At 43.9% G+C, this 12,934-nt stretch overlaps 1 protein-coding gene across 2 annotated transcripts in view; it reads left to right on the top strand.

The window, feature by feature from the left end:
- Nucleotides 1–12,934, top strand: part of NOTCH2 (notch receptor 2) — a 175,109-nt gene that overhangs the window by 105,579 nt on the left and 56,596 nt on the right. Inside the window, exons 6-7 of one of the 2 annotated variants that reach the window (XM_089300080.1) lie at nucleotides 11,045–11,278; nucleotides 12,538–12,693. In XM_089300080.1, coding sequence (XP_089156206.1) covers nucleotides 11,045–11,278; nucleotides 12,538–12,693 — 390 coding nt within the window. Of the gene's footprint in view, nucleotides 1–11,044; nucleotides 11,279–12,232; nucleotides 12,387–12,537; nucleotides 12,694–12,934 lie in introns of those variants that run through there. The other variant, XM_089300081.1, reaches the window with a different exon arrangement.

The following is a 12,934-nucleotide window of genomic DNA, read 5'->3' as shown; positions in this document are numbered from 1 at the left end:
GGGTGGGACTCTTATGTAAATTGGCTTAGCCCAGAAGCCTAAATAAGTGGGGGAGAGAATCAGTGTGCAGGCCTCCTAGCAGGGGAACCAAAACTTGGCACCACTTCTTCTTCTGTGTGGAGAAGCCTGTATGCCAGGGATCAGCTCTCTGAAAGCCCAGCTTCCACGCCTCTCCATACAGTGTCCAAACCTGGATACTTTTCAGTGTTGCTGCATCCGGAATTTGCCTGAGAATGCACCGTAGACTTTCTGGTTGCTATAGCGGCCACAGGAACCTGAGACCCCCAGTGCTTTAGATTGCTGTTGACCTGGAGGGGTGAGAGAGAGTTCAGTCCATTCTGCTCACTGCAGCAGAGTGGAGATTCTGAAACACAAATCAGATCGAGTTGTTTCTTTACTTAAAACGCTTCAGTGGGTTCTTCTTGTCTTTGGATCTCGTTCCAAGGCACTGCATGTAACTCTCTCTCCAGCCACATCTTTTTCACTTCCCTGATGTATGCCTTGTAATTCAGCCACACTGATTGTTTTTCATTGCCTTAAATGAGCCATGCTGTCTCTTCTATTCATGCCAGTACACATGACTTCCTTCTGCCTGAAACACTCCCTTGCTGCCACTCACTTGCTCTCACACACATACACACTCCTGTACAACCAGGTGGACCCCTCTGTGTCCTACAGGCTTTCATGTGAAGGTTTCTTTCTCCAGTTCTCTGTTCTCCTTACTCTGTGCTCCCATGGCAGCAGGTATCTCCCATGTTTTAATTTTTTTATAAATCTACTTGAGAGACTGACAATGAAGACAGAGCTCTCATCCCCTAATTCACTCCCCCAAATGCCTGTGACGGCCAGTGCCGGGCTGGGGCTCAGCCTGGGGCCAGAGCCAGGACCTGGGAACTCAAATGAGGTTTGCTGTATGAGTAACAGGTATCTGATAACCTGAGTCATTTCTGCTGCTACACAGAAAATCTGTATTAGCAGGAAGCTGGAGTCAGAAGCCAGAGCTGGGAACTGAACCCAGGCACTCTGATATAGGATACTGCTATCTTAACAGCTAGTCTAAACACCTGTTCCAACAGATATCTCTCTTTTTTTAAGATTTATTTATTTATTTTAAAGGTAGAGTTACAGAGAGGCAGAAGCAGAGAGAGAGAGAGAGAGAGGTCTTCCATCCATTGATTCCATCCTGGATGGCCACAACAGACGAAGCTGTGCCGAAGTCAGGAACTGTGTGAAGTCAGGAGCTAGGAGCTTCTTCCAGGTCTCTCATGCAGGTTCAGAGGCCCAAATACTTACGCCATCTTCTGCTGCTTTCCCAGGCAATAGCAGAGAGCTGGATCAGAAGTGGAGCAGCCGGGACTTGAACCGACGCCCATATGGGATGCTGACACTGTAGCTGGCAGCTTTATCTGCTACACCACAGCTCCGGCCCCAACAATAGATATCTCCTAAAAGCACTTATCACCCTATATTATCATTATTTGTTCAGTTATAAAACCACTAATTGCTTGTAAGTTCTTCAGGGTAGAAGCCATGTCTGTTTTGTTTACCATTATAATCCAAATGTTTATAGATTAGAACTTGGCACATTGTGTGTATGTGTGTTTGTGTCTGTGTGTGTTTGTTGGATGGATGAATTGGAACATTAAGTTTTCTGGTTATTCTTGGCCCAACCTCATCACTCCTCTTTCCTACCTCCCTTTGATGTTTCAGTCTTTTCTTCCATATGGACCGGGTTTGTACTGTATCTGGTAAACTAGGCTAATTAATTATATGTGACGATTACATTTGACAGTCAATGTAGAGCACTTACTACTGTGTCTAGCACCTAGGAATAACTCAATACATATATGTTTACTGTTTGATGTTAGTAATGGCATTGGGAAACAAAGAGAAAATCAGTTATCTCCTGCACTGTTTGATGCAGGTGGCAGTTTCTGGAAGTGGAGGACCACAGGAGCTCTGCTGGAGAGGGTTGACTGAGATGGGATAGTGTCTTTAGGGAAAGCTTACATTTCAGCCAAGGAAGGGAAGTGTCCATTGTAATGTAGGATTGAAGAATTAGTGGGCAAAGGTAAGGTGAACTTGGATGTGGTACAAATGAGATGGAGTTCAGATACTAAGGAGGGAGCTTGGGATGAGAAGTTTATGTGTTGACTGGTGAATGTAGATAAGGAGGTGACAGAAACTTTAGGATATGAACCAGATAGACACAATTTTTGTTGCTATTTAACGGGTTAGTTTGAAAAATTGCTATTATTTTGGGATTAAGATGCTTAGGTAAGATAACACAAAGAGATAAACATTCATTTAAAAACATGTTTATTGAGCACTTTGTAATAAATATTAGCTGGGCACTGTGCTAACTTCTGGGGATTCAGTGATGGAGAAGGAGCGTCTATTCTTGAAACTGTGGTCTATGAAGTAGATAGTAGTGAGAAACAGATCTAAATCCTATAATTGTCTGTAAATTTTTGAACTGTAACAGAGTTCTTGCAGGAAGAATAGAGGATATCAGGAGACTGTATTAACAGGCAGAACTGGCAGGTGCTGTGGTTCAGCGGGTAAAAGCCCTGGCCTGAAGGGCTGGCATCCCATATGGAGGCCGGTTCTAGTCTCAGCTGCTCCTCTTCCAATCCAGCTCTCTTTTATGGCCTGGAAAAGCAGTAGAAGATGGCCCAAGTCCTTTGGCCCCTGCACCCACATGGGAGATCCAGAGGATGCTCCTGGCTCCTGACTGCGGATCGTCGCAGCTCCAACCGTTGCGGCCATCTGGGGAGTGGACCAGTGGATGAAGACCTCTCTCTCTGTCTCTACCTCTCTCTGTAACTCTGTCGTTCAAATAAATCTTTATTAAAAAAAAAAAAAAACAGAACTAATTGTGTTTAGTAACTGGCAGATAAGACCTTACTCAGCAAATAACATTTCTCAAGTATAGGCATTGAGTAGGAATTATTTAAGGTAAGGATAAGAGTTACAGGCACAGGGAATAAATGTGCTAGAAATTTGAGAGAGTGAATAAAAGTTAATTTGAAAAGTGAATAAAACCCCGAATGCCTGGAGCTAGTAATGTTTCAAGGTAAGAGTCTGGAGAGGTATTCAGGAAACAAAGATAGCTGTTAGAATTTTATCCTAAATGCAAGCGAAGTCATCAGGAGATTTGAAGTGGCAAGTGGCATAATGTAGTTTGCATGCTCCTATCTTCCTGGTGGCTCTTTAGGAAATGCATTGGCCATGAAATAGGGTAAATGCATCTTTGAAGAATTTGGTAAACAAGATGATGTCTAGGGTTAGTGGGTAAATCCTTGAAATTCTTGCATTTACCTGTGTCTCCTTTCCACAACCACGTTACCCATTAGCCACTTCCATCCCCCCAGGCCAAGTATATATATTAATATACTTGCATATCCATATACTTGCATATCTCTATACTTGCATAGCAATTCTCTCATGAGGCAGGCTCTGTAAATTCAGTGATATATAGAATATATGCAGTTAGCTTTGGTCCCAGCAGGTTGTAGGACAGTCAAGCGTGTCCTCTGTTTTTAACTTGAGCAATACAATTTTAAAAATATGTGTATAGAGCACAGATTTCATAGGATATAGGTTTTAAGAATGCTCTGTTTTGATAGGGAAAGATATGAACTCAGGAGCTTGGGTGACTGCTCATTTGAAGGATATATTGGAGACTGAATTATCTTGACTTAACCATAGACGAGAAGGTAGCAGGGTCAGGTCAAGGGCCAGCCAAACTCATTTTTCATATGTTCCTCATGTAGGGATTATTGTTGCAATGAGACTTGACCCTTAACAAGACCACTGATGTGATAAAACTCTTTCCCACAGGCTTCACAGTTGAGAGATGACTGAGAAGAGTGAGGGCTGCTTCACTGAATGCTGAAGCTCAGCAATCATTCCTTTCTTTTTTTTTTTTTTTTCTTTTGTTGTTCTCTTCCCTTTGCCCAGTCACTTGTAAGTTCAGGTCAGATTGATGGTTTGTTTGTGGTACCTTGAGAGAGCCATTACAAGCTGTTTGTGTCCTGAATGTTATGGCTCATAAATGGTATCTGTTTGGTGGTCCATGTTCCCCTTGGCAGGAGTATCACACTGATGAGGCCCAGGGCATGGTTTCCATTTCAGTGTAGACCCCTTAGTTTCACTCTGTTGTATTTGCTGCCACAAACTGTTCCCATAACCTTACTCATCATGTGGTTTTAAAACCATAGGATAGGACAATAAGAAAAGATCTTCATGAAAATGGCTAATGCTCCTGCAAAACCAATACAGGGAACTTATTTTACTAGTGGTGGATTAATAGTGTCATCTTCATTCGTAGCACTACTAGACTGTAATCCTCTTCCTCTAATTTTTTCAGTCCTACCCTGTTCCTCAATAGTCAGCTCAGATGCTCCTTCCCATTTGAAAATTAACTTTATCTGCAGTATTCTCACACTCCCAAAGTCATTTTCAGCACTTACCTACTTCATTTCTTTGGAGCCAGTATTGTGTTACAATGGGTTAAGCCTCCAACTGCCACTCTGGCATCTCATAAGAGCACTGGTTCGAGTTCCAGCTGCTTCTCTTCTGATCTAGCTCCCTGCTAATGTGCCTGAGAAAGAAGAGAAAGATGGTCCAAGTTCTTGGGCCTCTGTACCTATGTGGGAGACCCAGATGGAGTTCAGTGCTCCTGGCTTTGGCCTGGCACTGTCCAGTCCCAGCTATTGAGGACATTTGAGGAGTAAACTAGCAAATGGAAGATCTCTCTCAGTCTCTCTCTCTTTCTCTCTTTTTCTCTCTTTCTCCAACCCTGCCTTTCAAATACTATAAATCATTTTAAAACATCTATTTCTGTTTCTCAGTTGTATTACTAATTCTCCTTCTAATTATCTATGCAGTCTTCAGCAAGTTACTGTACATATCTGTTCTTAGTTTCCTCATCTGTAAAATAAGCTTTTTTGATTATATGCTAAGAACTGTTTCCAAGTATCAAGTATAGTATGTGGTGTGTATACTGATGTCAATGACAGACTCAGTTCCTGCCCTCATAGAGCTTATTGTCTAGTGGTGGAATAAGTAGGAATAAACTTATAGCCTGTGATATGTGCCAGTGTGAGTTGAAGGCAATAGATGCAGTGGAGAATGAGATGTAGATGTGTATTTGGAGACCTATTTAAGTTACAGAAGGGGTCTAAAGGATGAGAAGTAGCTAGGCCTAAGAATAAGATGGGGAAGAATGTTTCATATGGAGAGAACTGTGTTTGCAGAGGCACTGAGGTAGGAAAGAACTTAATTTCTTTTTAGAACTTAAATTTAAAAAAAAAAAGATTTATTTATTTATTTGAAAGTCACAGTTATACAGAGAGAGGAGAGGCAGAGAGAGGGAGAGAGAGAGAGAGAGAGGGGTCCTCCATCCAATGGTTTACTCCCCAGATGACCACAACGGCCGGAGCTGCACCGATCCAAAGCAGGAGCCAGGAGCTTCTTCCAGATCTCCCACATGGGTGCAGGGGCCCAAGAACATGGGCCATCTTCTACTACTTTCCCAAGCCACAGCCGAGCACTGGATTGGAAGTAGAGCAGCCGGGTCTCAAACCATATGGGATGCTGACGCTTCAGGCCAGGATGTTAACCCACTGCGCCACAGTGCCGTCCCCGGAACTTAACCAACTTGTAGGCCATTGTGGCTAGAGTGAAATACATGAAGGAGGGGACTGAATTTGAGTATAGGGCAAAAGTGATTATCCAGCAGATTGTCAGTGACTGCAAGGTGGCTCTTGGTGTTCAAGGTGTCCACCAAAGATTTGCTGGCATTACGTTTCTTGCTAGAGTACTCCACCCTCACGGCAGCATTAGGCAGGATAGTGTCTAAAAGCCAGTTATTTTCTTTCTCTGTTGCCAGAAGGAGATGGAAAGGACCTAATAAGTCCACTACCATAGAGCCTATGTTAAATGGCAGTGCCCTGCCGTGTTTGTCAGGGGGAAATTATGAAGAGGGGTAATTATTGCCCCTGAAAAGTTGCCTAACTGAGGTTTGTGCAATGTATTTTGGGAGTGCAACAGCGAAGTCTGTGTTGACAGATGGTACTGCATGCTCAGACTTGTTTAAATGGGTGATTTAGTAGCTTGGTGGGGCTTGGAAACAACACAGCTTGCTCCTCTCACCAGAGGACTTTATTAGCTAGGTAGCTAGGTAGCTTATAACTTAGTGCTTTCTCCCCCTCCCTCTACTCTCAGAAAGTCATTTGCTTGCAGTTCTTCCTACGTTCCATGTACACTAATCTTCAGACACAGTGTTGATCATGTCTCCCCCCAACCCCATCCTTCACTTGTATCAAGTTCAGAATTCATATTCAGAGTCTAAGCCTCTTACTTTTTCTATTTTTAAATACCAGACAAAGAATATCATATAGTCATTTTGATGGCTTCCTGAGCTAGCCCTAAGCTAGCTCTGTCAGTAAACCTTCTCCTGCTAGCCCTGTCTGCTGTTACCTTGCCATGGAGCAGTGGGTAAAGCCAAATGTCCTTTGACAACACATCTAATACCTCTAGATGATCACCAGGAACTTTTCCTGGCCTAATGTTTGTGACCTTCTGCCTTTATTACTTCTTGCAAAGAATCTTCTTTCATTGTCATACGCATCTATGTTTTCTGAGTGTGCTTTAAGACACTGTGGTCGGGAACCTGGTCTGTAGATCCTGTTAACCATTCCTGAGTGGGATGCTCAACTGTGTGCAGTAAAGGAGCATTAAGTCTAGTCAGATTGATCTGGATTTGAATGACAGCACTCCCATTTGCAAACTCTGTGAACCTGGGATGTTTATTGACCTTCTGGGGCTTTAAATTTTTGGTTTTAGGCTTCTGCATTCGGTTTCTCCTGGGCCAAATGGGTGGTGACATGAAGGGAGTTCAGTATCTTAGTGGACATCTCATTGGGGATTTTGGAACAAGCAATTCCTGTAGCCATCCTGGTTACTATTTGCTATGTTTTGAATTTTAGAGCTTGTTGATAAAATTGTAATAAGAAAGAAAAAAAAATCTGGCAGAAATGAGGCTGGGAGGAAATGTTCTGGAGAAACATGCCTGAACCTTAGGGAAATAATGATTCATCCTGTAGAAAATTATTTATAAACTAGTATGCTCTTGAATCTCTAGATTTCATGTCTCTAACAAACAGTGTCTAACAAATACATAGTCCTAAGGTATTCAGTGAAAGCCTCTAATTTCCAAAAATCAGTCTTGTCCAAAAAATAGTGAACTGAACCCAAAATTACATTTCTGTCTTGCCCAAGAGTTTGAAGTCATAAGTTTTTCCAGTAATCTTATGTGAGTCATGATTTTAGTTCTCACCTACTCCATCCTCTCTACTTCCCCATCTGTGTGCACTTGGGAAAACGGAGGCATGCAGAGATGGTTTGCTATGGTCAGGTTCACACCTCAAATCTTCATAAGTTTTAAAGTCAGACAGCCCCAGTTCAAATCCCAGGTTTACTGTACTTTCTCACACGGGAAAGTTAGTTGGCCACTCTGAGTCTGTGTCCACAGTTGTAAATGAGATAACTTTTGTAACAGCCTAAGCATAGTGCCTGTTGCATAGTAGGCAATCAGTGCTATTGGTTTCCTTTCCCAAGAGTACCACATTTCCATTTTGAGCATTGTTTTATTTATTCCATCTGTCTTAGAACACTTTTAAGTCTCTGGGTACTATAATGTATAAGAAATGCATATGAAATAGTTTTAAACAAACAGTGCCTTAGAATTGCCATAGAACCTCAAACAAAGAAGAAAACCATAAAAATTGCTGACATTCCCTGAGTCACTTTGGTTCAGGGGCAGGGCAGATATATAAGTTAGGGTAAGTATAATAGACAAGACACAGCAGTTTTCCTGGTTTCAATAGCTAGCTCTCTCCTTTTCAATTTATTTATTTAATTGAAAGGTTTACAGTGAAAGAGGGAGAGAGAGAAAAGAGAGACTTTCCACCCTCTGGCTCGTCCCCAAATGGCCACAACAACCAGAGGTGGGCTAGGCCAAAGCCAGGAGCCTCACCCAAGTCTCCCACATGGGTGCAAGGGCCCAAGAACATGGGCCATCCTCTGCTGCTTTCCCAGGCACACTGGCAGGGAGCTGGCCTGGAAGTGGAGCACTCAGGACTTGAACCGGCATCCACATAGGATGCCAGTGTTATAGACGGCAGCTTAACCTGCTGTGCCCAGCGTCGGTCCCAATTGCTCTTCACCTACTTCTTGGTATTTTTATTTCTCGACCCCAGCTGCATCATATTAACACAGCTGTCATCATTTTGAGGTAGTGTTTCTGCTAGCCCTGTAATGGAGCAAAGTCTTCTGCAATAAATGACATCATCTGCTCGGGAAAGATGCAAACCCTTGAATCCACCGCCTGCTTTCCTCCCATCCAAATGCATTTATTCACCTCCTGCCTCCTTTCCTCACTCACTCTCACTCACTGCCTCATTCGTTCACTGCCTCTCTCACTCACATACTCCCTCCCTCATTCACTCCCTTCCTCCCTCCTCACTCACACGCTCCCTCATTCCTTCACTAATTGCCTCACTTTCTCATTCACTCCCTCACTCCTTCCCTTTGTATTCGTTAATATTTGGGTTGGAATTGGCAGGGCCTTGTCTTAAATCAGGAAAACTGCTGCACAAGACGTCTGTCAGGATGGCTGACACCATTGGGCTTCAGGAGCAACAAGGCATCAGCAGATGTTTGTTTCATCCTTATCACTGTCATTGCTGGCTAAGCTACTTTTCCCTCTGAGTCCAGGTGGCAAAGTGTTCCTAGTCCAACAATTCAGGAAAGAGCCACAGTGATGTAACTTGGATCAGATGCCCAGGAGGATCAGTCAGCTGTGGCTAGGAGGGAGTGATTATGTAGATGTGGTGGGAAGAGTAACACAGAGGGGAATGCCGGGCTCAGTGTCCCAGAGACATCACATAGTCTTGCCCTACTAGGCAGTGGGCTCTTTGCTGGGAATATACAAATGACCCCTGTAAGGAACACTGAGGTTCCTTACATCCATGTGGTGGGAGATGGATGTGTAACCAATAAGTGTGAAAGAGTGATGTTGGCTCAGTAGTAATGGAGGAAAAAGTTTGATAGGAGTAAAACAATAGGTGGTTAGTTAGGTTATGTCAGATTCAACTAGTGGCTGCCAGTGGTGGTGTGTACACAGCTGGGCATATTGTAAGCCTTCTGAAAATGCATGAGTCTCTTGAATTGTTAAGCTCTCCAGGCACTAGTGGAGAGCCTTGGCATTTTCTCATTTACTTTTTCATTGAGAAGCCTCTTCAACAGAACAGGCTTTTTTGAATTATTGTTAAAGTTTTTTTTTTTATTTTAAAGAATAAAGGACATCTTGACATTTTTTTTGAGTTTCAGCAAGTCATGTTTTAGAGAATTCAGATGTTCTTAATTATAGTTCCTTTGATTGCACTCTAAATTGGTTTTAAAAGCCCTTCCAACAGGACCAATTCATTAATTTGTTTTACAGCCCAGGTGGCCTGGTACTAAACTGCTTTTGTCACTCAGAGTTTTGGTAGGTTGGAGACATGCTGTAGGGGTCCTGAGAGCCTTTGCCGTGGCCCTGTTGTCACCATGGTCTCCCTGCAGCATGTCCACAGTACTCTCATGTTGCTCGTTTCGTCTCCTGTCACGCTGGGAGGACTTTCTGTGTCTTGGTCCAGAAGTCCGCATCCGTTAAGACTGGGTGCTTCGGGCTGAGCAATGTGCCCAGTCTCACTGCTCTTGGCTTGCCTTGCGTGTGCATACATTGCCAGGGCATTTCATTGTCCTTCATTTCTTGTTACTAACTTGTTTGCCCCAGCATTCAAAAAATTACACTTTTTTTAAAGAAGATTTATTTGCTTATTTTAAAGACAGAGTTACAGAGAGAAAGAGGAGAGGCCGGCGCCGCAGCTCAATAGGCTAATCCTCCACCTGTGGTGCGAGCACCCCAGGTTCTAGTCCCAGTCAGGGCGCCGGATTCTGTCCAGCTCTCTGCTGTGGCCCGGGAGTGCAGTGGAGGATGGCCCAAGTGCTTGGGCCCTACACCCACATGGTAGACCAGGAGAAGCACCCGGCTCCTGGCTTCGGATCAGCACGGTGCACTGGCCGCAGCGCGCTGGCCGTAGCAGCCACTTGGGGGGTGAACCAACAGAAAAGGAAGACCTTTCTCTCTATCTCTCTCATTGTCCACTCTGCCTGTCAAAAAAGAAGAGAGGCAGAAAGAAAGATCTTCAGTCCACTGATTCATGGCCCAAATGACCTCAATGGTGAGGGTTGTACCAGGCCAAAACTAGAAGCCAGGAGCTTCATTCAGGTTTCTTATGTAGATGCAGGGGCCCAAGAATTTAGTGGAGCAGCTGGGACTCGAACTGGTGTCCATATGGGATAACTGGTATTGCAGACCACAGCTTAACCTACTAAGCCACAATGCCGACCCTCTAAAATTATACTCTTTATTTTTAGATCATTGTCACTTCACAAATGATGGTAAAGGGTAATTCGAAGGGACCCTGTAGCCTTTTACTAAGTGTCTCCCAGTGGTAACAACATCTTCCAAAACTATTTTATAATGTCACAGCCAGGATGTTGATATTAATAAAGTCAAGGTAGAGAACAGTTGCCATAATGTTTTCATACATAAGTTCCTTTTCATTATTCCTTTCCTTGCTAATCACTTAGTCTCTTCTCTCCTTGTTCTTTTGGATTATGTATTCATTGACCCAGGAGTTTAGCCAAGTCACGGGTCCAGCAGATCTTATCTTCTCTTTGATAGGCTGATTAAATTCTCTTGTTGTCAGTCTCTGGTATCTTCCATCCTTGAAGTGACTTGCCTGGAATTAATATCATTTGGATGGCTCAAGTTGGCTTTAAAAATCATGTGAGGGCCTGGTCTGCTACGAACTCTGCCTGCCTTGAGTTTAGGCAGGTCATGCGAGGGTGAGAAGTGCACAGGGCTGGCGTGCTGCTAATCCTTTGATACTTCAGAGCCCTAATCAGAGACTCTTCTCCCCCCCAAAAGGGCAGTTCTGCACAGAGGATGTGGATGAGTGCCTGCTGCAACCCAACGCCTGTCAGAATGGGGGTACCTGCACCAACCGCAATGGGGACTATGGCTGTGTGTGTGTTAATGGCTGGAGCGGAGATGACTGCAGTGAGAACATTGATGATTGTGCCTTCGCCTCCTGCACCCCGGGCTCCACCTGCATTGACCGCGTGGCCTCCTTCTCTTGCATGTGTCCAGAGGGAAAGGCAGGTAAGACCCACAGAGGACAGAGCTGGAGAACAGGGAAGGGGGTGTGTGGGTGAGCATTCAGGACTTCTGCCTTCTTCTCTGCCACTTGATGGCTCTGTTATCTCTTGGGTGCTCTTCTGGAAATGTATTCCGTTAGCCAAAGTGCCATGAACTTTTTCTTAGGACTTGGGCTTTCATGTTGACACTGTATACTTCAGTTTTTCATTTCAAAAACAAAAAAGTAACTTGTCTTTGGAACATCTGCTGAACTGAGACTGAAACTCACGTTAGAAATCAAGACAAAATGACTAATAACTGGGTAAATGGACTTTAAGCAGAAATAATCCATTTACTCAGAAGGAGTTGGCAGGAGAGATGCATTTAAGTACATTTCCACCCTCAGTGACTGTGAAAATGTTCCTCTAAGGGAGCAAATTTACAGACCACAAAGTTAACATTGCTATAGCCTCTCAGTTTAGCAGCTTCTGATTCTCAATAGGAGAGCAACGTGGAGGATGGATGTGGCGGAAGAAAGGACTTTCTGCCCAGAAATTCTGTAACGTTCTGTCGATGCCTTTCCAAAGGTTCTGCCCACAGCTTTGTGGAAGATGACTTAGCTAGCTGTTCTTAAGTTAATTGCAGACTGGAAAATCCAGTTCCCATGTGAACTCTACAAAACAGGAAGCTTATAATATCTTCAGAGACCTGGGGGCACCTCAGGCAGGAATGCTGTTGCTATTGCAAGTCTGCTGAGGTAGATGCTGATAAAGTTCAGTGGCCTTTTCTTCTGAGGCTCCTGAAATGCTAGTGACCCCATGATCACCAGGTATAATGATTTGAGGGAAGCAAAATGCCAGATAAAATACAAGATGCATAGGATATTTGAGATGTACTTATGCTAAACATTGTTTCTTGCTTATCTTAATTCAAATAAAGCTGGACATCTTCTATTCTTACTTGATCTCTGTTATACTGTTTGGAGGCTGTTTCCATTTTCCTCTCTCCTTTATTTTCTGTCCTGTTTATGGCTGTGCGCTGGAGGAGAGCCCAGCTGAGGGCTCAAGGTCAGAGCACTCGGGTTGTCCAGAGCAGCCAGTTGCTTTGCTGATGACTACAGAACATCCCCAAGGTAGGATCAGGCAAAGAGGAGGTTGCCTCTACAGCTCCATGTTGGGGTTTTGATGAACTGCTTATAAAGTTTTCCCTCTATGGTAAATGAGAAAACTCCTTCTCAAGTGAGGGACATTTTCTGTGTTCTCCTTTGCCCTACCTTGCAACAGGTCTCTTGTGTCATCTGGATGATGCATGCATCAGCAACCCTTGCCACAAGGGGGCACTGTGTGACACCAACCCTCTGAACGGGCAGTATATTTGCACCTGCCCACAGGGCTACAAAGGTGCTGACTGTACAGAAGATGTGGATGAATGTACCATGGGTGAGTACAGAGAACCTTCCCTCTTCCTCAGAGTGTCTCTCTGGCTTAGCAAGTGTTTGAAGTGAAGCACATCTTACTGTAGCAGCATGTTATGTCCAAACCTCGGATTTGTCCCATTCTATGCCCAGACTTCACAACTTACCTTTTCAGCATAAACGTGTGTTCCATCCAGGGAATTAAATATATGGTTATTCTGTACGTGATTTTGAGTGTAAAGCCTGACTTCAGGGACAGGTAAGAC

This window comes from Oryctolagus cuniculus, chromosome 7 (genome assembly GCF_051225735.1).
Source record: "Oryctolagus cuniculus isolate XC-2025 breed Fujian yellow rabbit chromosome 7, ASM5122573v1, whole genome shotgun sequence".
NCBI lineage: Eukaryota > Metazoa > Chordata > Mammalia > Lagomorpha > Leporidae > Oryctolagus > Oryctolagus cuniculus.
The sequence above is the reverse complement of the archived record's forward strand: the minus strand, read 5'-3'. Positions and strand labels throughout refer to the sequence as shown.